This window comes from Neofelis nebulosa, chromosome 17 (genome assembly GCF_028018385.1).
Source record: "Neofelis nebulosa isolate mNeoNeb1 chromosome 17, mNeoNeb1.pri, whole genome shotgun sequence".
In the NCBI taxonomy this organism is placed as follows: Eukaryota; Metazoa; Chordata; class Mammalia; order Carnivora; family Felidae; genus Neofelis; species Neofelis nebulosa.
In genome coordinates, this window is record NC_080798.1 from 61,732,203 (window position 1) to 61,754,596 (window position 22,394).

A 22,394-nucleotide genomic window follows, 5' to 3' on the forward strand; every position below is an offset into this window, starting at 1 on the left:
ATGGGTTGGGACGTGGTTTCTGCCTCTGTTAACACCTCCTCTTCTGCAGGCCTTCTGCTGCGGGTGGTCCAGAGCAGAGCGGGGCGGAGGGGGGGTCCCCCTCCCATGGCACCCAGCAACCGACTGCAGGGGATAAATGGCAGGGCGCCACGCACTGTCCTGGTCAGATTCTGACCCTCAGCCCCGACACCCCCAGGGCAGCAGGGGCTCCCCTCTTGGACCACAGGTCCCACGAAGGTGGGGACCTGTTCTTTCATTTCCAGCCCCAGCCCAGGGGGTGCCTGGCACACAGTGTGTGCCCGGGAAACGCTTGCTGATGGCAGTGATTCATCACCTTCATCACCAGATGCCGCGGGGCCTCCACATGGGCTCCTGGGGAGGAAGGCGGGGAGCGCTGGACCCCTCCTCCCCGGCCCTGGGGCAGCCGAGTGCCCCCGCCCCAGAGGGCCTGCGCGGTCTGGGAGGGCGCTGCCTGGCCTGACCCCAAACCTCTCTGCCGGGTTCCCCCCACCCCACCCCGAGAATTTGAACCCGGTGAACCCCTGGCAACCCCTGCTGCGGGACTGAGGGCGGGGTCTGGCCTCCCGCAGGCCCCTCCTCGCCCGCGCCCCGCCCCTCCACGGCTCCCCATCCTCTGCCGGCCCGGCCCCCCCGCCAGGCTTCGTCCCTTGCGCCGCCCCCTCTTCTGTCCCCCTTCCCCAGCCCCCCTCCCGCCGTCCCCGCGCGGTGGCGGCCGCCGGAGCCACGTGTGCGGGCGTGCAGGGAAGCGCGGCCACGCCTGGCCCGGCCATCATTCCCGACGCGGCGGCCCCTCGGTGCGCCCGGCCGGGTCCCCGAGCGCCGGGTCCCCGAGATGAGCGCGGGCTCGGAGCGCCCGGCGGCGGCGGCCCCCGGAGCGGTGCCCGCGCCCCGCGCCTCCAGGGTGGAGCTGCGGCTTAGCTGCCGCCACCTGCTGGACCGCGACCCGCTCACCAAGTCCGACCCCAGCGTGCTGCTGCTGCTGCGGTCCCAGAATCAGTGGGTGCAGGTAGGGGCGCCGGCCGGGCCGAGCCCAGCGGCGACTGGGGGCCTGGAGCTGCGGACGCGGAGAGCGGAGGCGGTGGGCAGGGGACCGGGTCTAGAGAGGGGGTGTCCGGCACTTGGGGGGCGCTGGAGCGGAGGCGACTGAGAGGACCCCCAGGTAGAGAGAGGGAGCACCCCAGTGCGGGTTGCGAGCAGGTTCCCGTTTGGGGGGCTTGGGGACAAGAGTGAGGCACCCAGGCTTGAGGGTGCTGGCAGGGGGCTTTCCTAAGGGGCACAGAGGGGCCTGGGGGCTGCAGAAGTGAGTGGCGTGGCCCGAGCGGTGACGCAGGGTGGGCCTGGGCTCGTGGGTCCCCCCGGCCTGCGGGGCACGCAGGAGGGACACTTGTCTGCCAGGTCCTCACCCATCAGGCAGAGGCACCCAGACCGCAGACCAGGGAGCACCGAGGGTCGGGCAGGGCTGCTGGGTTAGGGGGAGCTGCTGCCCGAGGCTGGGGCATTAGGGAGCCAGAGATTGATCTCTGGCCCACCTGGAGGGCAGCCAGTCGCCTGCTTTCCTGTAGGGTCCTGCGGACTCCAGCATGAGTGCCAAGCCCCAGGTGACCCAGCGCAGTGCACGTGGCTGGGCTGGGACAGCTGGGGTCTGGTTTGTGCTCCCCACAGACCCAGTTCTTCCTGTGATACCTTCTGGTCCTGGGGGTCACTGGGGTGCCTGTCCAGCCTGCTGCCCCTAGTCACCCCCAGCCCAGCCCTCCCCGTGTGCAGGTCGTGGCAACGGCTCAGGGCCCTGTGCGTTGTGCAAAGCACTGTCTCAGTCACCACTCCTGTGTGTACATCACCTTGAAAGGCCAAGAAAGACGGGTTGTGGGCTGGAGAGGTTGGGGGTTGAAGCCTCCCTGTGCTCTAGTGCGCCCCCTGGGGAGGACCTGGGGGGGGGGAAGCGGACAGGACGTGGTGGAGGCAGACCCGTGGGGCCCCCACCTGTGAGGACACAGTGCTGGAGGCTCCAGGCGCCAGCTTCTGGGGACCTGCTGTTTGCTCCCCCGATGCCGTGACCTGGTCTCTTGTGGTCTCTGGACCACCAGCCTCCTGGGGCCGCAAAACCCTGCCCATCTTCGACCTTAGGCAAAGGGCCTGCCCCAGCCCAGTGTCTTTGTGGGGTGGGGGGGACACTGGGGAGGATCTGTGACAAGGGGTGTCTGTGCCCTAGCCTCCCGTTAGTCTTTGTTTCTTGGCCTTGGCACTACTGGGTGCGGATGTCCCTGAGGAAGGATGGCCCACAAAGGCCCCCCCATCTGCGAGCATGGGAGTTTGTGGACACTGGAGGGACCCTCCCCAGGCTGGGCTGTGCTTTGGGGACAGAGAGGGGCCCAAGATGTAGGAGAGATATGGCACCCAGGGGGAGTCTCTGCCCCCCACCCCAGTCTCCCTGCCTGCCCAGCTGGGGAGAGATCTCCATTTTGGGTTTGTCCAGCCCAGGATTCGGATCCAACTCTGTTCCTGATTGGACTGCTTTTGCACGGGACCCTTCCCCTCTCCGAGCCTCAGTTTCCCCATCTGTGACGGGGGTGGAGCAGGCTGTGGTGGGCATGACATGAGAAAATGCAGAGACTGCAGCCTGTGGCTGGTCAGGGGTGGGGGTCTTTATTTCAGGGAGGGAGGTGCCCCTCCCCCCAGGGGTGGCCGGAAGCCATGTGGGGTTTGGAGTCCTGAGGATTAGAGTGCAGGCTGCTGGGGGAGGGGGACTTCCCAGGGTACGGCCTGGAAGTGAGTCCTTCAGGAGCACTGAGGGCAGGTGAGCAGAGGCTGCGGGCCAGTGCCAGGCACAGGGCGCTAGGGAGAGGCAGGCGGGGGGGGGGGAACCTACTCCTATGGGGCCCCCACACTGGCTGCTTGCAGGTGGACAGAACAGAAGTTGTCCGGAGCAGCCTGCACCCTGTGTTCTCCAAGGTCTTCACGCTCGACTACTACTTTGAAGAGGTGCAGAAGCTGCGCTTTGAGGTCTATGACACCCGGGGACCCAGCGACCTCGGCTATCAGGACGATGACTTCCTTGGGGGCATGGAGTGCACCTTGGGGCAGGTGGGCTCCGTCCCCTCGGGAGGGAGGAGGGCAAGAGAGATCCCGGCACGTGGAAAGTGCAGCTGGGCTAATGCTGAGGGCTGGGGGCGGGGCGTGGGGGAGGGTGGGGGACAGCGGTGCCCCAGGCTCCGCAGAGGTCCCTCCCTCCGGGACAAGTATCCTGCTCTGCCCGTCTCCACAGTGACTTCCCTTAAAAATTCCTTATTAGCTTTAAAAACGCGTAGTTTTGAGCTGGGTAACACAGGCATATAATTCAAAATTCAGGAAGTGTAGGGGCGCCTGGGTGGCGCAGTCGGTTAAGCGTCCGACTTCAGCCAGGTCACGATCTTGCGGTCCGTGAGTTCGAGCCCCGCGTCGGGCTCTGGGCTGATGGCTCGGAGCCTGGAGCCTGCTAACGATTCTGTGTCTCCCTCTCTCTCTGCCCCTCCCCCGTTCATGCTCTGTCTCTCTCTCTGTCCCAAAAATAAATTAAAAAAAAAGTTGAAAAAAAAAAATTCAGGAAGTGTGAAAGGCAAGCCATGGGACGCGCACCCTCGCCTGTCCACGAGTTCACACTCTCACGTGAGAATGTGAGGGGGTATTTCTTCTCTGTGTGTATATACGGATATATTTTAACACAAATTACGTACACTATTACTGTTCTGCGCTGCTTTCTTTGCTGCCGTGGCACGAGATCACTTCCACCCCGTGACGTCAACGTGTCCCCGCTCCGCCCTGCAGTCGGCTGGCCAGCCCGCTGGGGGCTGCTGTCACCAGAGGGACAGTTTGCAGTCCTCAGATGATGTCCCGTCCATTAGCTGTTCCGTTAGCCGCATAGCAAGAGTGCTTGCCAGCCACCACTGAGACAGCCTGGGCACCGGGCTGCGGGCCACACGCTTCGCTCTCAGCCTGTGATGGGAGATGCTTCCTTTTTACGGAGGCATGATTTCCATCCAGGAGAACGCGGAGACCTTAAGGGTTGATGTTGATGAGTTTAGGCACCTGTCTTCCTGCCCATCACCAGCTCACATCACCCTACAGACCCCTCCTCTCCAGCACGTCCCTGTTAGTTTTGCCTGTTCTAGAACTTCCTGTTCATGAATCACACAGTGTGTTCTCATTTGTGCCCGGTTTCTTGCACCCAACGTGATGTCTGCATGACTCATCCCCATGGCCGTCTGCGTCGGAGCTGGTCTGGGGTGGGCCCCCTGTCATCCCATTTTACAGATGACAGCACGGATCACTGCACAGCAGCAGAGCAGGATTTGACACGTATGCATGGACTGCATGTACACACGGGCACGAGTGCACGGACGCGTGTATGGATGCATGCACGGACACAGAGAAACATGTGTGAGCACACACGTGTCGAGATCGACTTGTAAACTGTAGACAGTGAAAAGGCCCATCGAGGCCGGCATGGCCCTCAGGGCAGCTGCAGTCAGTGGTCAAGGGTATGGACAGTGGCCCTGAACCCCAGCTGCATGACCTTGAGCAAGCCCCTGACCCCTGTCCGAACCTCCAAGCACCAGGCACCTCAGTGGGTATTTGAAGGGACCAAGAAGAAAGGGCTTATTGACCATACACTGGTTCACACAGCAGCTTTCCCACTTCTCCTGATCGGAGGGCCCATAGCAGTGCAGCCCGTAAGTGGGAGAACCTGGGGCCACACGGCCTCCCTCCCTTCACACCTTGCGGAGAGCTTTCTCACCCTTAGCCCGTTTTGACCTTCCGGCACGCAGGCAATGTTCCCGTGTGCTCGAAAGCCGTTAAGTAGGCAGGAGCCGAGGGGCGGGTGGCTGGGAATACGCCGTGTGCTGTCTGGACTTAGCTCACTTTGCACGGTCGCCCCCGCTCCAGGAGCTGGCCGCAGGTGGGGCCAGGTGAGCATTGATGAGCATCGGGGGTGCTGTCACCATGGCGATAGCGCGTGTTTCTGCGTTGGCCAGCAACGAGTGGAGTCCCGTACGAAGTCATGGGCACTTTGGCAGCCGTGGGGCGGGGTGGGGGCGCGGGGACGGCGGGGGGGGGCGGGGTGCGGGCTGTCATTCTTAAGCTCTTCTACAGACCAGGGCGCATACTGCCTCAGTGCTGCCCTCTGGTGAGCAGGTGCCCTGGCTGCATACAGCTGCCCTGTGTCAACTCTTGGCCCCAGTTAGGGGCTTGTAGCCAAATGAGGGCCAGGTGAAAGGGAGGGGGTGGCCCAGGTGGGCAGGGGCAGGGGGGAGCCCACGGGGAGGCCGCACAGGGTGGTGGAGAGTCAGGTCGCACTCTTGCTCCCGACCCTTTGCCACCTCCACAGCCGGGAGTCCAGTGTGGCACCCAGGAACACCCTCGGCCCCCTGCTGGCCGGGGGGCTGTTTGAAGCCCCCCGCTGCCCTTGGGGCAGGGACCGGGGACACCCCACACAGCCTCCCTGAGCTGCTGGGGAGCTGGGGCTGGGTGGGCGTTCCTGACCCAGCATGTGGGGCTGTGGCCCCAGGCGGTGCCTCCTCACAGAGCCTGTCTCCCCTCCTGACAGGAGGGCCAGGTCCCAGGTGAGGGGCGGTGGCCACACAGAGGGATGTCAGGTGGCCGAGCGACTCAAGGGAGGGCGTGGGGCCCTGGGGTGTTGATTTGGAGGAGCTGGGCTGCCCGGGGAGACTGAGGGCTGGGTCGGCGTGCCCGGGGGGGGGACCGGAGCTGACCCCTCCCTGGCTGTTCTGACTTCCAGATTGTGGCCCAGAAGAAGGTGACCCGTGCCCTGCTGCTCAAGTTCGGCAGGAATGCCGGCAAGTCCACCATCACGGTGAGGCTGCCCGCCTTCCCGCCCAGCCCCTCCACCCCGCAGACCCCACCCCTTTCTCCTCGAGGCTCTCAGAGGCCTGCCCCGAAGGCAGCTGGCGAGGCCCCAGGCTGCCTGGGGGCCTGTGGAGCTCGGAGCCCTGGCTTTCCTCCCAGGTGACAGCTGAGGACATCTCCGGGAACAATGGCTACGTGGAGCTGTCCTTCCGGGCCAGGAAGCTGGACGACAAGGTGAGTGGAGGCTGCCCGCGTGGGCCCAGGGCACGTACTGCCGATGCCACGAGACCCGCCCCCCCCCCCCCCCCCAGCTTTGCCCTCCTGCGTCGGAGCCTTTGTCTCCAGACGCCACAGACACAGGGCTGCCGAGTGAGGAGCACGCGGAGCCCGTGGGGCCGGCCACCCCTGTCACCATTGTTCCTGTGCCCTGAGCCCCTTCCTGCCACATCTGTAAGTGCTCGTGCCTCCTGAGGCAGGGGCACTCATGGCCCCTGTTTAGTGACGGGGACACATGCTCAGGGCCGTCACCACCCGGACAGTGGAAGAACTGGCCGTGAGCTTGGCTCCGTCTGGTGCTCACACAGGGTGGGGGCTCAGAGCAGGGTCTCAGCTGGTAGAGGCCGTCCCCTGGGGGGGGAGGAGCAGGGGCGGTGGGGGTGCCAGCTGGGGGTGTGCACACGTGGCTGGAGGGAGGCTGGGCCCGGGCCCGGGAGTTACAACAAAGCTGCTGGGGGGCCAGCGAAGGCTCTAGAGGGGAGGACAAGGCGTTGGATCATTCTGAGAGGCTCTTGGGAAGGGTCATGCCCTCATTTCCTAGCTAAGGAGATAGAGGCTCCAGGGGTGCAGCCTCTGTCCCCACTCCAGGACCAAGCGCAGCCTCTGCCCCTCCTCCAGGACCTCTTCAGCAAGTCAGACCCCTTCCTGGAGCTATACCGGGTCAATGACGATGGGAGTGAGCAGCTGGTGTACCGGACCGAGGTGAGGGCTCCCTGCCCTGCACCTTGACATCCCCTGCAGAACTTTGGGGACGGGAATGAGAAGAGAGGGGCAGAAGCCAGCCTGTCTCCCCCCAACCCCGGGTCCTCCCAGCACCCCGACGGCTGCGGGGGCCTTCACCCCCAGCACCCAGCTCCTTGCATCAGGGAGCCAGCAGGCCAGGCCGTCTGCCACTAGAATTCACAATTGTGTTTTGTTGTCCCTGCCTACAGGTGAGATGGCATATTAGTTACAGCAGTGAGAGAGCACTTCCTTTTTTTTTTAAAGCATATTTATTTTGAGAGAGAGAGCGCGTGTGCACGTGCAAGCAGGGGAGAGGCAGAGGGAGGGAGAGAGAATCCCAAGCAGGCTCTGAGCTTTCAGCATCGAGTCCGACAAGGGCTCCATGTCAAGACCGTGACCTGAGCCAAAACCAAGAGTCAGGCGCTCAACAAACTAAGCCACCAGGCGCCCCAAGAATATTTGCTTGTGAGATAAATTAATTTGAGTAAAAAAAGAGGCTATTTAAAGAAAAAGCTGGGGGTCCAGAGGGTCCAGGAACGTGGCACAAGTTACGAAGATGGTTCCTGAAGGACCGGGTTCAGAACTACAGGGGCCCTGGGCCCCCAGTCCTGCCTGGAACCTGAGCCGGCCCCCCCACCCCCGGCCCACAGGTGGTGAAGGACAACCTCAGCCCCGTGTGGGAGCCTTTCAAGGTGTCGCTGAACAACCTCTGCAGCTGTGAGGAGACGCGGCCTCTGAAGGTGGGGGTGGCAGGGGGGGTGGCAGGTGGGGGGTGGCAGGGGGCTGGCCTGGCTGCAGGGGAATGGAGACGTCCAGCTGGGGGGCCCGGAGGGGCCGGTGGCCTGAGGGGCCTGGGCTCCCCAGTGCCTCGTCTGGGATCACGACTCCCGCGGAAAGCACGACTTCATCGGGGAATTCTCCACCACCTTTGAGGAAATGCAGAAAGCCTTTGGGGAGGACCAGGTGAGCTGGGGCCCCTCCCTGTCCGCCCCCCCAAACAGGGTGGAAACAGGGTGAAAGTGGGGCCCTGCCCCATCTGCTAAGGGTTCTCTGGCAGGAGCCTCAAGAAGCAGGTAGGGCACCAGCCTGAGCTGAGCCGGCCCCAGAAATTGCTATTGTCAGCAAACCCCCGAGATCGAGGACCACGCCTGCCGGGTGGCCAGAGTAGGGACGACAGTCACTGTGTTACAGGTGGAAAATGCTGTCCAGGGCTGGGCTTTTGAGGCCTCCCTGCCCCCTTGGAGCGGGGTTTGGGCACTGGCGCTCTGGGGTGGGGGTCTCCGTCTCTCCCTGTGCCCCAGGCCCAGTGGGACTGCGTGAATGCCAAGTACAGGCAGAGGAAGCGTAATTACAAGAACTCTGGGGTCGTCATCCTGGCAGACCTGAAGGTGAGCTGCGGCCCCTGCCCGCAGACGCCCCACTCACCCACAGTGGGGAGGGGGCTGGCTCCCGCCTAAACTCGACAGAGAGGCAACGGGGCACAGGCGCACCCCTCCCTGCAAATCTCCCCGTTGTCAGATGGACGCCAGGGGTCTGATGGTCCCCAGTACGTGCGGGAGGGAGGTGGGAGGGATGGACGGGAGGGGGAGGCAGAGGAGGGGAATGGGGGTGGGGGGGGCTGCCCCAGGCAGAGAGCTGGGGGAGAAGGGCAGGTCCCCGGGGCTCCGGCCTCAGTTTCGGGGTGTGGGGTGTCCTGGGCGGGCCCTGCCGACCTCCCTGCCTGGAAGTCCTACAGGGTTCACTCTTTCCTGGACTACATCATGGGCGGCTGTCAGATTCACTTCACCGTGAGTGCACGGGCGCCCTGCCCACCCTGGATGTAACTCGGAGCCTGGCCTGGGGCCCGGGGCGGATGTGCAGAAGTGGGTACAGTGAGGCCCCTGCCCGGGCTCGGGGCCCTTCCCGTGCAGATGAAGTGGGCAGTTGGGTCTCAGGAGCTGCCCGGGGTCACCCTCCACGAGAGCAGTGACAGCAAGACGTGTGTGGCAAGAATGCAGTGGCACCTGTGGCGGCCGGGGACAGCGCCAGAAGCCACGAGACACAACAGCGGTGGCTCTGGTCCGGAGCTGTGGGTGTCAGTGGGGCGGGAGAGCCCGGCGTCCGTGCCTTTGTGTCGCCTCACCGCTCGCTCGTGGCTGCACGGGTCCGGGTCTTGCCACCCAGTGGCAGCCAGATTGGCCTGAGGGAAGCGTCCCGGCGGGGCCGCGTGGGGACCCCAGCCCGGGGCTTGAACTCACAGTCCCTGCCCAGGCAGAGAGGCAGCAGAGAAGAGATGCGCCTGGTCATGGCATGGGTCCCTTGCCAGCAGCCCGCCCCGCGCCCAGGGCACTTGGCTGCAGGTGCTCGGGGCTCAATGTGACCACGCCCTGGGCCGTGGGCCGGTATCACCCGCGTGGTGCTTCTTTCCACCTGGGGATCTGCGTAGACGGGGTTGGCAGGGTCCCGGCTTGCTGCTCAGAGCCAGTGCCCACTCTCCCCAGGGTGCCCTTTGCCCCAGCACAGAGCCCGGCCCTGGGACTGTCACCTCAGGAGTCTCCTCAGACGGGCCCCGGGAACTGCTCTAGTTTGCACCCCTCACCAAGCAGCTCCCCACGCCTCCTTCCCCCTGCCTGTCAAATGGGGGCTCTGGGTGCCTAGTCCCGCCCAGGTGGGAGAGGGGCCCCCGGCTCATGAGCCCGGGTCTCTGCAGGTGGCCATCGATTTCACAGCCTCCAACGGTGACCCGCGGAACAGCTGCTCTCTGCACTATATCAACCCTTTCCAGCCCAACGAGTATCTGCAGGCCCTGGTGGCCGTGGGAGAGATCTGCCAGGACTATGACAGGTGCAGTCCCTGTCCCCCCCCGCCACTGGCCTTGTCCCCAGGACTATGACAGGTGCGGCCCTGCCCCTACTGCCCTGTCCCCAGGGTGATGACAGGTGTGGCCCCACACCCACTGTCCTGTCCCCAGGACTATGACAGGTGCGGTCCCTGCCCTTCCACTAGCCCTGTCCCCAGGACGATGACAGGTGAAGCCCTGCCCTTACTGCCCTGTTCCCAGGACGATGACAGGTGTGGTCCCTGTCCCCCCCACTGGCCTTGTCCCCAGGATGATAACAGGTGTGGCCCTGGCCCCACTGCCCTGGACCTAGGACGGTGACAGGTGTGGCCCTGCCCCCACTGTCCCTGTCCCCAGGACTATGGCAGGTGTGGTCCCTGACCCTCCACTAGCCCTGTCCCCAGGACGATGACAGGTGTGGATCACCCCCCACTCACCCTGTCCCCAGGACGATGACAAGGTACCACCCTGCCCCCCCATCACCCTGTGCCCAGGACGATGACGGGTGCGGCCTCTACCCCCCACTTGCCCCTTGCCTCCCTGCCTCCCTGGACTCCAGCGCAGACTTGGGCCCAGAGGGTCATCATGACTCTACGCTGACCAGAGGAACCTGCCTGGGGCTGGCAGTGCGTGGGCCACGGTGGGTGGGGCTCGCTCCACGGGCCAGACCCGATGTCCTGCGTGGCTGATCTCTGAGGTGAAGCTGGGGTCAAAACCGGCATGTGTTGACATGGGGCTGGGCCTCAGTCACATGGCTTTCACCCTGCGTGCGCGCGCACACACACACACACACACACACACACACACACACAGGGGATCTGTGTCCCACTTTACAGACCAGTAAACTGAGGCCATGGACAAACAGAAAGCTGTCGGGGTGGGTGGCAGACAGCGGAGGTCCCAAGTCAGGAGGCCAACGCTTCCCAGGGTCTGGTTGCCTCCCCAGGAGGTACCTGCTGCTCCCAGAGCAGAGACAGAGACTGAGGAGACGGCTCCACCCCTGCCTGGGTGTCTTCACTGCTCAGTGCCTCAGTTTCCCCCATGCGGCTCGGAGCAGAGCCAGCCCCTCGGGAAAGTGTCAGCCTGGGCCTGGTCACCCAGGGGTGGATCAGAGCCTGGCTGTCCTGGTTCTGGTGAATGTCTCCCCAAAGCACCCCCGCCCCGCCCTCAGGGAAGTCAGGGGCCCCGCGTGAGACCGCTGCTTCTTTTCCAGTGACAAGAGATTTTCTGCTCTGGGGTTTGGAGCACGGATCCCTCCCAAGTATGAGGTAGGGGAGCCTGGGGACCGGGTCCCCACCCCCTTGCCTCTGCCGGGGGGCCCCCAGGGCCCTGCTGCTTCTCCCCAGCACAGGCTGTCCTGGGTCACCTGCTGCCTCTGCCTCTCATTGCTGGGAATCGGCTCCTAAGTGACAGTGGGCAGATTGCGGAGACCCTGCGCTTGCGGCCAGAGAGGCTGACCTTGGTCGCCCAGCACTAGTGACCTCTGGAGAACTGAACGCAAATTCCGTGTCTCTGTCAGGAGAAGGGGATGAGTCTGGAATCTTCAGCCGCAAATAGCAGTTCACCTGGCTTAAGCCCGAAAACGTGGTGGGAGGGACTTCTTGGTTAATGCAACTCAAAGCCTGGGGCCTCCTGTCTGCCCTCTGACCCGGGGTACTCCCTCCGCCAGGCTCTTTCCACATGCTGGTCCCGGGGGCTGCAAACCTACCGCCCCCCGTAGGCGGGGGTGTGGGGGTCCTGAGGGGTCACCCAGCTGACAGTCCCTCTGTGCCCACCCAGGTGTCCCATGACTTTGCCATCAACTTCAACCCTGAGGACGATGAGTGTGAAGGTAAAGGGCACGAGGCAGGCCTGGGGGGGGGGGGGGGGGCGGGCTGCGGCGTGGACCGGGCCGGACTCACCCTCCTTCCCCTGTAGGGATCCAGGGCGTGGTGGAGGCCTATCGGAACTGCCTGCCCAGGGTCCAGCTCTATGGCCCCACCAACGTGGCCCCTGTCATCTCCAAGGTGGCCCGCATGGCAGCGGCCGAGGAGAGCACTGGGGAGGCCTCCGTAGGTACCTGGGGCAGGTGGTGCGCTGGGGGCTGGGTGTTTTAGAAGGGGTGTGTGCCGTGGGGGGCCTGGGGCCAGGGTATGGTCTTCCCTCCTCCCCCTCCTTCCCTCCCTCCCCTTCCTTCTCTCCCCCCTCTTCCCTCCCTCCTCTCCTTCTCTCCCCCCTTCCCTCCCTCCCCCTCCTTCTCTCTCTCCTCTTCCCTCCCTCCCCTCCTTCTCTCCCCCCTCTTCCCTCCCTCCCCCTCCTTCTCTCCCCCCTCCCCTCCCTCCCCCTCCTTCTCTCCCCCTTCCCTCCCTCCCCTTCCTTCTCTCCCCCTCCTTCCCTCCCTCCCCCTCCTTCTCTCTCCCCCTTCCCTCCCTCCCCCTCCTTCTCTCTCTCCCCCTTCCCTCCCTCCCCCTCCTTCTCTCTCTCCTCTTCCCTCCCTCCCCCTCCTCTCCCCCCTCTTCCCTCCCTCCCCCTCCTCTCTCTCCTCCTTCCCTCCTTCCCCCTCCTCTCTCTCCCCCTTCCCTTCCTCCCCTCCTTCTCTCTCCCCCTTCCCTCCTTCCCCCTCCTTCTCTCTCCCTTTTTCCCTCTCTCCCCCTCCTTCTCTCCCCCTCTTCCCTCCCTCCCCCTCCTTCTCTCCCCCCTCTTCCCTCCCTCCCCTCCTTCTCTCCCCCCTCTTCCCTCCCTCCCCTCCTTCTCTCTCCCCCTTCCCTCCTTCCCCCTCCTTCTCTCCCCTCTCTTCCCTCCCTCCCCTCCTTCTCTCTCCCCCTTCCCTCCTTCCCCCTCCTTCTCTCCCCTCTCTTCCCTCCCTCCCCTCCTTCTCTCTCCCCCTTCCCTCCTTCCCCCTCCTTCTCTCTCCCTTCTTCCCTCCCTCCCCCTCCTTCTCTCCCCCTCTTCCCTCCCTCCCCTTCCTTCCCTCCCCCTACTTCCCTCCCTCCCCCTCCTTCTCTCCCCCTTCCCTCCCTCCCCTTCCTTCTCTCCCCCCTCTTCCCTCCCTCCCCTCCTTCTCTCTCCCCCTTCCCTCCTTCCCCCTCCTTCTCTCCCCTCTCTTCCCTCCCTCCCCCTCCTTCTCTCCCCCTTCCCTCCCTCCCCTTCTTCCCTCCCCCTCCCTCCCTCCCTCCCCCTCCTTGTCTCTCCCCCTTCCCTTCCCTCCCCCTCCTTCCCTCCCCCCTCTTCCTTCCTCCATTTCCCTCTCCCCTTCCTCCCACCTGGTTCCCCCTTCCCTCTCTCTCTCCATGTGTGTATGCTACTATTGTTTTCTTTCCAAACCATTTGAGAGTTGGCTGCTGGCCTCCTGGTGCCTCCGCCCCCAGCAGCAGGGACATTCTGTGCACAACCGCAGCTCAGCTTCCAAGCCCAAGGCATTGAAACAGACCCCCTTCCCATGTCACGCCTTTCCCCATGTGTCCACATTTGCCTGTGGTCCCCGGATCTGCCTGGTGTGCCGGTCTCCTGACCTGCGTTGTTCCTCAGCCTTACCCTGACCACGTGACTTGCCCTTGTCCAGACTCCGGCTAGACTGTCTCTCATCCTGTGTTGGGGAAGCCCCACAGTTTACACTTTCTCTCCCAGGCACAGAGCCCTCAGAAGCTACAGTCTGCAGCCTCTTGCCCGGTTACCTCTTAGTGTTTTGGTGTGTATTTTCTACTATCCCTATATTCTCTTACATAAGCATAGCACAAATATCAATTTCAGGAAATGTAACTTAGCTACTGCACTTTTATCTAATCTATGGAATATGTTCCAATTTCATTAACTTCCCCAATTATAATTCCCTAGCACTACGTTTCTGGCACAGGATCCAGGCCAGAATCAAGGATAGCAGGCATCTTCCCATATTAGTTTGAAGCAAGTCCTACATACATAGCTTCATCTGCAAATATCAGTATAAATGCCCAGAAGAGAGATAAAACATAGCTGAAATGCATTGTCTCCCCTGAAAGACAAGGTTGGTCCCCTAGGATGGAATACCTAGGTGGTATATGCACGTCCAGCTGGATTATTCATGTCCTGGTGGTTTTCACAGGCAGAGCAGGGTTAAAACGGCCCCTTGTGTGATTGGCGGACCCCTCCCCTCCCCACTCTGCCCATCACCAGCTTCCCGTGCTGTGCAGCCGGCTTGTGTGTCCCGTAGGGTCTCCTGGTCTGGACTCTGCTGACCGTGTCCCTTGGTGGCATTCACCACATTCTTGTCGTCTGATTCCCATGAACAGGGCTCAGACTTCCCCCGAGGTGACAGGAATGTCCCCAGGAGGCACTCACGTCTGCTTCTCCCCTCGGTCAGAGCCTGCATCTTAACCGAGATGCTTCACGGGGTTTTGTGGGCTGTTAGACCCCCTCTCAGAGCAGCGCCGATACTGTGCGTAGGCGCTAGGTGTGACCTGGGACCACCCGATCTTCTCCTCTCTTTCCGTCCTGAGGGAAAGCAGGGTCCCTTCTTTCCAAGGCAGATACAGCCTCCTGGGGCCGGGCCACAGCCACCCACTGCCCAGCCCTGGGAGGCCCCGAGCTCGGGGGCCTCAGAGCAAATCTGCCGTTCTGGTGACGGGTGACAGAGGTCAGCGTTTGAGTAGCTGGCAAAGCTCGGGGCTGTGAGGTCTTAGGGGGCCCTGGACCGAGGCTGGGGGGCAGGAGGAGGGCGTGGGGGCTTTCCCGAGGAGGGGCCGCCTATGTGGGGCTGAGGGCTGGGCTGGGTCCTGCCGGGAGACTGCCGAGTACAAGGCCACTCGTCCCACGGGCCTGGGGCTCAGAGGGGGAGCGGGGATTGGGTGGCAGGGGCCCCCCGTCGGATTGCCCTTGGTCCTTCCCTCAAGTGGTGGTGTAGGGCCAGCGCCCACTGGGCCAGGTGGTTCTTTCTTCTCCTTTATGTTTTCTCTTGTCCGGATTTTTAGTAGTTCTGTTTTGTTTTTGTTTTGTTTTTTTAACAATGGAAATGGACTTTTATTTGAAACAAGACCCGGTCCGTCTGTGCAGATGCGCCCAGGGCACCTGGCCCAGCTGTACCACAGTTGTCCTTTCTCAATTTTTCCTTGGGCCCCCGGCCACCTACAGGGTGTAGGAGGCCCCATCAAGTCGCTCCTTCTCCGGCCTCAGGCTTGGGTTCGGACCCAGGCTCCACCAGCTCAGCCCCTCCATCTGTAAGAGGCTGAGGCCGGGGGAGGGGGGGCTGGGAGATGAGAAGCATCGGGCACAGAGGGGGGCATGAGCTCAAGTTGTATTGTGACTGTGATTATCGCCCTTTAGCAAACAACAATCTCCGAAAAGCCTGAAAACCAGCAGCGAGGGATGCCTGCAGTGGCTTCCGGGTGGCTGGGGGACGTGGGGTTGCCCGGGGCGGGGGGGGGGGGGACGACACCTGGCCCAGAGGGCCCCCAGGCAACCCCCAAGGGCCTGAGGAAGGGGTGGGGTGCCCGTGCCCACTCTGTCCCTGTGTCCCCAGCAATACTACATCCTGCTGGTCCTGACTGACGGAGTGGTGACCGACATGGCAGATACCCGGGAGGCCATCGTGCGTGCCTCCTACCTGCCCATGTCCATCATCATCGTGGGGGTGGGCAACGCTGACTTCACGGACATGCAGACCCTGGACGGGGACGAGGGCATCCTGCGCTCCCCGAGGGGCGAGCCGGCGCTCCGCGACATCGTGCAGTTTGTTCCCTTCCGGGAGCTCAAGAGCGTGAGTGCTGGTGGGGGCGTCATAGGCTTGCCTGCCGGGGAGGGGGGTGCCACAGGCCTGCCTGCCGGGGAGGGGGGTGCCACAGGCCTGCCTTCGGGGGGTGGGGGTCACAGGCCTGCCTTCCAGGGGTGGGGCGGGTCACAGGCCTGCCTGCCGGGGGTGGGGGTCACAGGCCCGCCTTCCAGGGGTGGGGGTCACAGGCCTGCCTTCCAGGGAGCTGCCAGGCTCCCAGGCCGCTCCCCGGCTCCTGTCATGAGCAGGATTTCAGCCACTTTCGAGCAGCTAGAAACCTTCCTATTTTGAAAACATCAAGCCTACACATACGAGAGAGGGCGGCACGGTGGGCTCCTGGGAGGGCACCACACAGTTTCTAGCACTTCCAGACCCTTTGTGAGACAGACACACAAAGGAAGTTCATGGCCAGTGGACACACTCACGGGGCTTTACGGGACGGGGGATGGGTACAACCTACCTCCTTCCTGCCTCTGACTGTGCCTGGAGGGGTGGCAGGGCCCTGGGGGCGCAGGGGCCTCACTCAGGACGGTGCCTGGAGCCCGTCCGAGGTCACCCCATGCCAGCGCTGTGCGCAGGGCAACCTCACACTCCGGGTGTCACAAAGGCTCGCCTGGCCACCAGGCGACTTAGTGGTCGGCCACTGGGAAAGATTCCATCACCGCTAGAGGGTGATGCTGGGGTTTGAGCAGCTCGGGGGCAAGAGGGTCTGGAGGGCCCCCAGCTGTGACGTAACCACGTTGTCCCCGCTCTGAAGGCGTCCCCGGCGGCTCTGGCCAAGTGCGTGCTGGCTGAGGTGCCCAGGCAGGTGGTGGAATACTTCAGCTACAGGGAGCTGCCTCCCAGAGGCCTCGGCACCCACACCTACGACGCTGGCCCCGAGAGGGCGAGGCAGCCAGGAGTGCGGCCAGTCTCTGTCTCAAGCACCCTTGGGGTGCCTTAGGCCCTCCCCACCACACGTTCCAGAGCCCTCCTGTACCCCGCCCCCAGGCCCACCTCTTACCCTCCTGTGACCCTGCTGCCCAGACCAGCCTCTGGGGGCCCCCAAGGCTGAAGGATGAACAAATCCAGGCCCGGGGAACCCTGAAACAGGAGCCGAAGGTGTGGGGTGCGGGTGGTAGCCCCCCATGCCTGGCCCTGCCCCAGCCAGGCAGGTGTAGGGTCAGGGGGTGGGGAGGGTTCCCTGAGAGAGCAGGAGGAGGCCCCAGCAGCTCAGCCCAACGCGAAGGGAAGCTTATGGATCGGGGTGGGTAGGGGGGTTCCTGCTTCGCATCTGGTTCTCACAAGGAGGGGCCCGCAGCCTGCATCCCAGCTGTGGGGGAGACCGGGGTGCCCCCAGAGCTCCTGACCGGTCAGATTCCTCTTTCTTCCTGCCTTCCTCCCCTGTTGCTTCCCCCAGCTCAGCACCCAGGCCTTGGGGTCCACAGGTGGGGGCTTAGGCATAATAAAGTGTCATCTTGTCCTCGAAGTGCTTTGTGCCTTTACTGCCCCCATCCTGGGACAGGGGGTCTCTAGACTCAGGTTCTCGAGGTCCTTCCTGGACTGAAGGGAGGGGCCTCTCGGGAATGCCGGGAGGCAGTGCTGCCCCTCCCCCTGATCCACTGCCTGGAATCAGCCAGGCCCAGGTGGAGAGGGGCCGCCAGGCAGGAACCCAGGTGCCTTGAACTTGCAACTCAACTTTACAAGGACCTACTATGCGCTCCATGCTACACACTCTGTCAGAGAAGGAGCACCACCTGTCAAACCTCCGGGCCCTCTGGGGGTGGGCTTCTGATTGAGATTTCCCCTGGAATATCTTGTCTGGGAAAAAAAACAAAACTGTCCTGACCCTGAATCTATTCTCTCCTACCCACTCACCCATTCTCCATCCCTCCATCCATCCATCTACCTGTCCCCCCACACATCCACCCTTCTCGCCCTCCATTTATCCACCAATCCATCTGTCTGTCTGTCCATCCATCCCTCCATCCATCCATCCACCTGTCCATCCATCCATCTATCCCTCCCCACATCCACCCTTCTTGCCCTCATTTATCTACCAATCCATCCGTCCACCTGTCCATCCATCTGTCCATCCATCCATCCATCCACCCACTCACTCTGGAGACCTATTTTTAGCTTCTGATTCATCTCCTGTTAGGGAGAGATAATAGGCTTTGCCATGGTAACTTAGCTACTGCTGAATTCCGGAAGGGACGATGTTGGTCTCTTTGGGGATGGAGAGGACACCGGAGAAACAGCCCCCTCCATCTACACTGGGAGACAGCAGGGCCATAGGGTGGGGGAGGCTGTGGGCCCCAAGACGGGAGGGTGTGTCAGCTGTGTCCTGACCCAGCCACCAAGTCCTGTTATGACTGGACTGTTTTAGTGGCAGAAAGCCTCAGACAGTTCAGGCATGAGGCCAAGGGAAGTTGGTCAGTTCCGACCCCAGGGGGCACAAAATGCACAGAGAGCCAGCTAAGGAGAAGTGGAGGGGGTCTGCACACAGCCCCAAGGCAGCAGGGGCGGGCAGTGGCTCTGGGCCAGAGGGCAGGGCAGTGGAGGAAGGGTATCATCTTGCAGCTGATGCCTTAGCAGACATGTAGCAACTCCCAGAACAGGTGAGGTGGGGAGGGAGCGGAGGCGTGAGGCCCGGCCTCTACCCTCCACCCTTCCCCTCTGCCCTTTCTTCTCCGGCCAACAGGAAGCAGGGAGCAGCTGGGGGCGGGCGGGGGGGGGGGGTGGGAGGCCTATGGAGGATCCCCTACTGGACTGGAGGGAGGCAGGAGGCTGTGGGCGTGGGGCCTGGCCAGCGGGCAGACTCAGCTGGGCACCTGTCGGAAGAGGTAGGGTGAGGATGTAGGGTCAGGACGGGATCACCAGATCAGCCGACAGGATGCAGTGATTTTTACCAGTTAGAGCCCAACCTCCTCCTAGGCCTGAGCCGGCTAGTGGGACTCGGTCCTGGGACTTTTGCTGACCTTTGGTTTTCCTTGAGTGGCTGAGCTGGTGGCATGGGAGCCGGGAACAGCTGGTGACCACTCTGCCGCCTCGTGGGCTGGACCTACCTGGGGACAAAGCCGACACAAATGGGTGGGCCAGTGAAGTGGCCCTGTGAGCTCCCTCTCTGCCGAGGCAGCTGGAGCTGGGTTTCCATCGAGTTTCCACCCCAAGATTCCGGCCCAGAGAGATGGCAAATACGGCCATCGCACAGATGAGAAAAGCAGGGTCCAGGACAGTCAAGTGAGTTGCTCAGGGTCACGGTTAAGGACCCACCAGCTCCAGGCAATTCCAGGATTTATGTCTTTCCACACGTCTTCCATCAAGGAATGTGAGATCTGGCTCTGGACTCCAGACAGGCTTCCAGGGAGGGAACGTGGACTGAAATCCTGCCAGTGCCTTGCTCTTGGCTCATAACAGCACAGGCCTGGGTTTCCTCAGCCATCAGAACCAGAAAGTGTGCACGGGCCGGGGACCCCACAGCAGGAGCCACCCCGGGCTAGGCTTCCTTCAGAAATTGCCTCCAGGACACTTTGTGGAACCGCCCCCTCGTCAGAGGAAGGACTTGGGATTTGCAGACAGAGTGGTTAGCTGCTTGGGCACTGGGCCCGAGTCGAACTGGATGCCTGGACAAGTTACCTCGTCATCTGTCACACGGGAGTGTGACGGCTCTAATTCCTTGGCAGCCCCTCCCACTGAGAGGTGGGGTGAGCGTCCCTTCTCCTGGCACCTGGGAAGGCTTGGGGTCCCATGTAACCCTCTAAGGCTTGGTCATGAAAATGCCACATTCTGCTGCCTTGCTTAGTTGAGACACCGGTGCTTGGAACCCAGTTGCCAAGCTGCAAAGAAGCCCAAGCGGCCCCCGTGGCACCAAGGCCCCAGCCAACAGCACACAAGACTGGCTGGCCGTGTGCCGTGGGCTCCTCTAGCCTGGCTGAGACCCCCACTGCATCCACAGGGCAGGCTCTGAGCCAGAACCCCCCAGCCCATCCTCTCCTGTGTCCATCCATGCTTGTTGTTGTTCTAAACCACCAAGTTTGGGTATCATCTGTTACGTGGCAGCAGGTAACTGATGCACTCTCTTCACGTGGGGCTTGTGAGGACGGATGGGTGGTGCACAGGCCTCGGAGCAAAATGGCTGTTCAGTGAACGAACAGCAGTTTGGCACAGGAGCTGGGCTTCTCTCTCTTGTTCTGGGGGACAATTGTGCCCAAGCCCATCTCTCTGATTATAAGCTTGCCCCTCCCCCACAGAGCCCAGGCTGGGCCTCAGAGGCTAAGGACTCCCGGTCACAGTCCCCCACCCCAGGACCCGCGCTCTGGGTCTCAGAACCGTGGGCTGGAGGGGGTGGGAACAGGGGCAGCTGGGCATCAAGGCTGTTCTTTCTTCCGCTGCTGAGGAGAAGCACAGGCGGGGACTGTAAGCGCTTGTAATTGGTGCGGGGGCGGCAGCCGGCTGCCAGACGTGGCACCCGGGCACCGTGGGCGACACCGATTTCCTTGTTCCCCGGCCCTCCTCCCACTGCACTGACATGTGCCCTGGGCAGGAGCCCCTGGAGCCCTTGCCTGGGGCCGGCCGCTTCCTCCCGTCAAGGCCTGCCACTACCATGGGGCCCCCGGGAAGGGGACATTCTACTGGCCCGGGTCCTCACCAGGTGGCCGTCTCTCGTGAGTGCCATTTCCCCAAAGGGGGCCAGGCTCAGACAAGTGAAGCCACTTGGCTCAGTAAGCACAGCTGGGGCCGTGGAGCGAGTCCCGAGCTGGGCCTTGGCGCTTGTTCTAAGGGGTCGGAGCCGCGGTCCCCGGCCGTTCGCTCGTGTGTGAGCGTGTGCACGTGGGGGGGCATCCCTGTCCTCAGCTGCTTTAGCGAAGCGTCTTTCTGAGCCCCCAGCAGCACGCATGCTCGGGCCTCACATGGCCGCCCTTTCTCTGTGTCCCAAAGCCGGGTGGGGCCGGCCGGGCTGACGGCCACCGTGGGTCGCAGGAGCCCTGGTGCCCTGCTCACCGCGGGTATTTCTTTCTCCCGTCGTCCCCCTGGTGGAACAGCAAACATTTATTACGTGCCCGCTGCGTGCCAACAGCAAGAACACAGGAGCTCGGCATTCTGTCCAGGTGACACAGGCCGGCCGTGACCATGTGCCGAGGGGCGGCTGTGGGAGGCGGCTTGAGGCAGGCTGCCTCCTCTGCTGTGCCTACTGAGGGGAGTGTCCGGTCCATGGGACACAGATACTCGGGGCCACCCGACGCTCGTCCTCTCCTCTCCTGTGGTGACAAGGCCCCAGATGCCAGCAGGGCACACAGTTGTCCTGATAAAGACCACCTGTCCTTTGGCGCTGGCTGTGGCCCCCCGACTACACTTTAGCTCATGGCGTGAGGACGAGAGGCATGTGCTACGGGTGTGCTTCTCCCCTCCCTGAGCTCCTGTGGCTTGGATTGAGATGTAATGGCTGGAGGTCAGCAGCCATCTTGCACCACAGGTGAACTTGGAAGTAGAAGCCATACCACCAAGATTAAAAAGACAGGAGGGCCCAGTTCCTGGACACGGTCCCGAAACAACCACCGCTGAATTTCTTGAATGTGAGAGAGAAACTTCAGTCATCCACGTGACAGGGCCTAAGGCACTCAGCATTCACATCAAATAAGCTTCTGGAAAATACCATCATTGTCATGGGTGTTGCTGTAGACAAAACCTCGGAAGGGGCAGCGGGCTCAAGCATGGTGGTCCGGGAAGACTTCCCTGAAGAGGTGGCGTAAGTGGAGAGCCTACGAGCGGAAGCGAGGAAGTTCTGGGGCAGTGACTTCACGGAGCCCCTTGCTGGGAGCCCTGCCCCCTGTGTGGGACCGTCAGAAGCTCCCCCCCGGCTCCTGAATTCTGTCTTTACTCCCTGTTTGCTGGCCAGGGCCTGCCTCAGGCCCCAGGACTGCCTTCAGGGTGGTGGGTCTTGTCTTCCTCTCCTTCTGGGTCTTGGACCTCGTTACCGAGCATAAAGATTTTCTCTTCTTTAACAGAGGCAATTTGTGTTCTTTGTGGAAATTAGAAAATCTAAGTAAGCAAAAATAATGACAAAAATCACCAGCACATCCACCCCCACGGCAGCCATGGGAACACCTTGGGGACTTACCCCACCGACTCCCCATGAATATTCACACGCTCATTCTGCACCAGAGGAAAACCACCGCCACTGGGGTGAGTGCTGCTTCATAACAGGACTGTGCTGCCCACGCGTGTCATACCTGCCGACGCCCTTGATTGTGTCCACAGCCAGAGAGGAGGCGCTAGGACCCCTATGGTGCGTGCCCGAGGACGGCGTGCGTGGGCAGCACGGAGCGGGGGACCTAGGGCCTCCCCGAGAGGAAGGGAAGGACAGGACAGGCTTGCAACAGTGGCAGCCCGGGTGCCACACAGGGACCCCAGCTGTTCCATGTCAGCATCGCTCCGATGGCCTGAAAGTGACCCTCTGACAGAAGCCCGCGGGATCCCTCGTCGTCCCGTCTCAGTGGCTGTGACCTGCCATCACGGGCAGACACCCTGAGTGAGCCCGTGCCCAGCTCCTCCCACAGAGGCTTTCACGGGCCTGTGGCTCACTGCCCAGCAGTGGACATGTGGGTCCTGCCCTTGCCTTTGGGGGCGTCATGGAGCACCTTGTGCTTGCACACACTTCTCACTGGGGCCTCGAAGCATGTCCACGTTCAACGCTGCACAGCCTCGCTGGCGTCAGAGGATCTGTGGCCCGAGCGGCACGCGGGGGTTACCGAACACAGGACTCATCCCCATCCGGCTCCGGGGGGGCCCTTCCTTGTGGGCAGCAGGGGACCCGCCCCTGCACAGCGAGGTGTCCAGGCTCGCCGGGAAGGAGGCTACACCCGGAACTCCCCACAGCAGTGGATTATTGGCAAGGGCAGGGCCCCGCTTAGCCTGCGGCCCGGCCGGGGCAGGGTGGGGGGCCGACTGCGGCCACACCCCCGGGGTCCCCGAGGCTGAGGGGCCGCGGCCACGCGCCGGAAGCTCTCTGGA

At 62.8% G+C, this 22,394-nt stretch overlaps 1 protein-coding gene across 3 annotated transcripts; it reads left to right on the forward strand.

Annotated features, from left to right (window-relative positions):
• Window positions 1-726: 726 nt before the first annotated feature.
• On the forward strand, window positions 727-16,869 carry CPNE7 (copine 7). Of its 3 annotated transcripts, none has more exons than XM_058707244.1 (15): window positions 730-1,027; window positions 2,971-3,102; window positions 5,795-5,869; window positions 6,022-6,096; window positions 6,757-6,840; window positions 7,512-7,601; window positions 7,726-7,824; window positions 8,163-8,249; window positions 8,589-8,648; window positions 9,551-9,684; window positions 10,893-10,947; window positions 11,459-11,510; window positions 11,597-11,730; window positions 15,153-15,389; window positions 16,159-16,869. In XM_058707244.1, exons 1-15 carry the CDS (start codon window positions 854-856, stop codon window positions 16,342-16,344), a joined length of 1,674 nt encoding a protein of 557 aa, XP_058563227.1. In that variant the 5' UTR covers window positions 730-853; the 3' UTR covers window positions 16,345-16,869. The 3 variants fall into 3 exon arrangements, with proteins under 3 accessions (XP_058563228.1, XP_058563227.1, XP_058563226.1); XM_058707243.1 differs by having other exon boundaries at window positions 731-1,027; window positions 2,920-3,102; XM_058707245.1 differs by lacking the exon at window positions 8,589-8,648 and having other exon boundaries at window positions 727-1,027; window positions 2,920-3,102.
• Window positions 16,870-22,394: the final 5,525 nt, after the last annotated feature.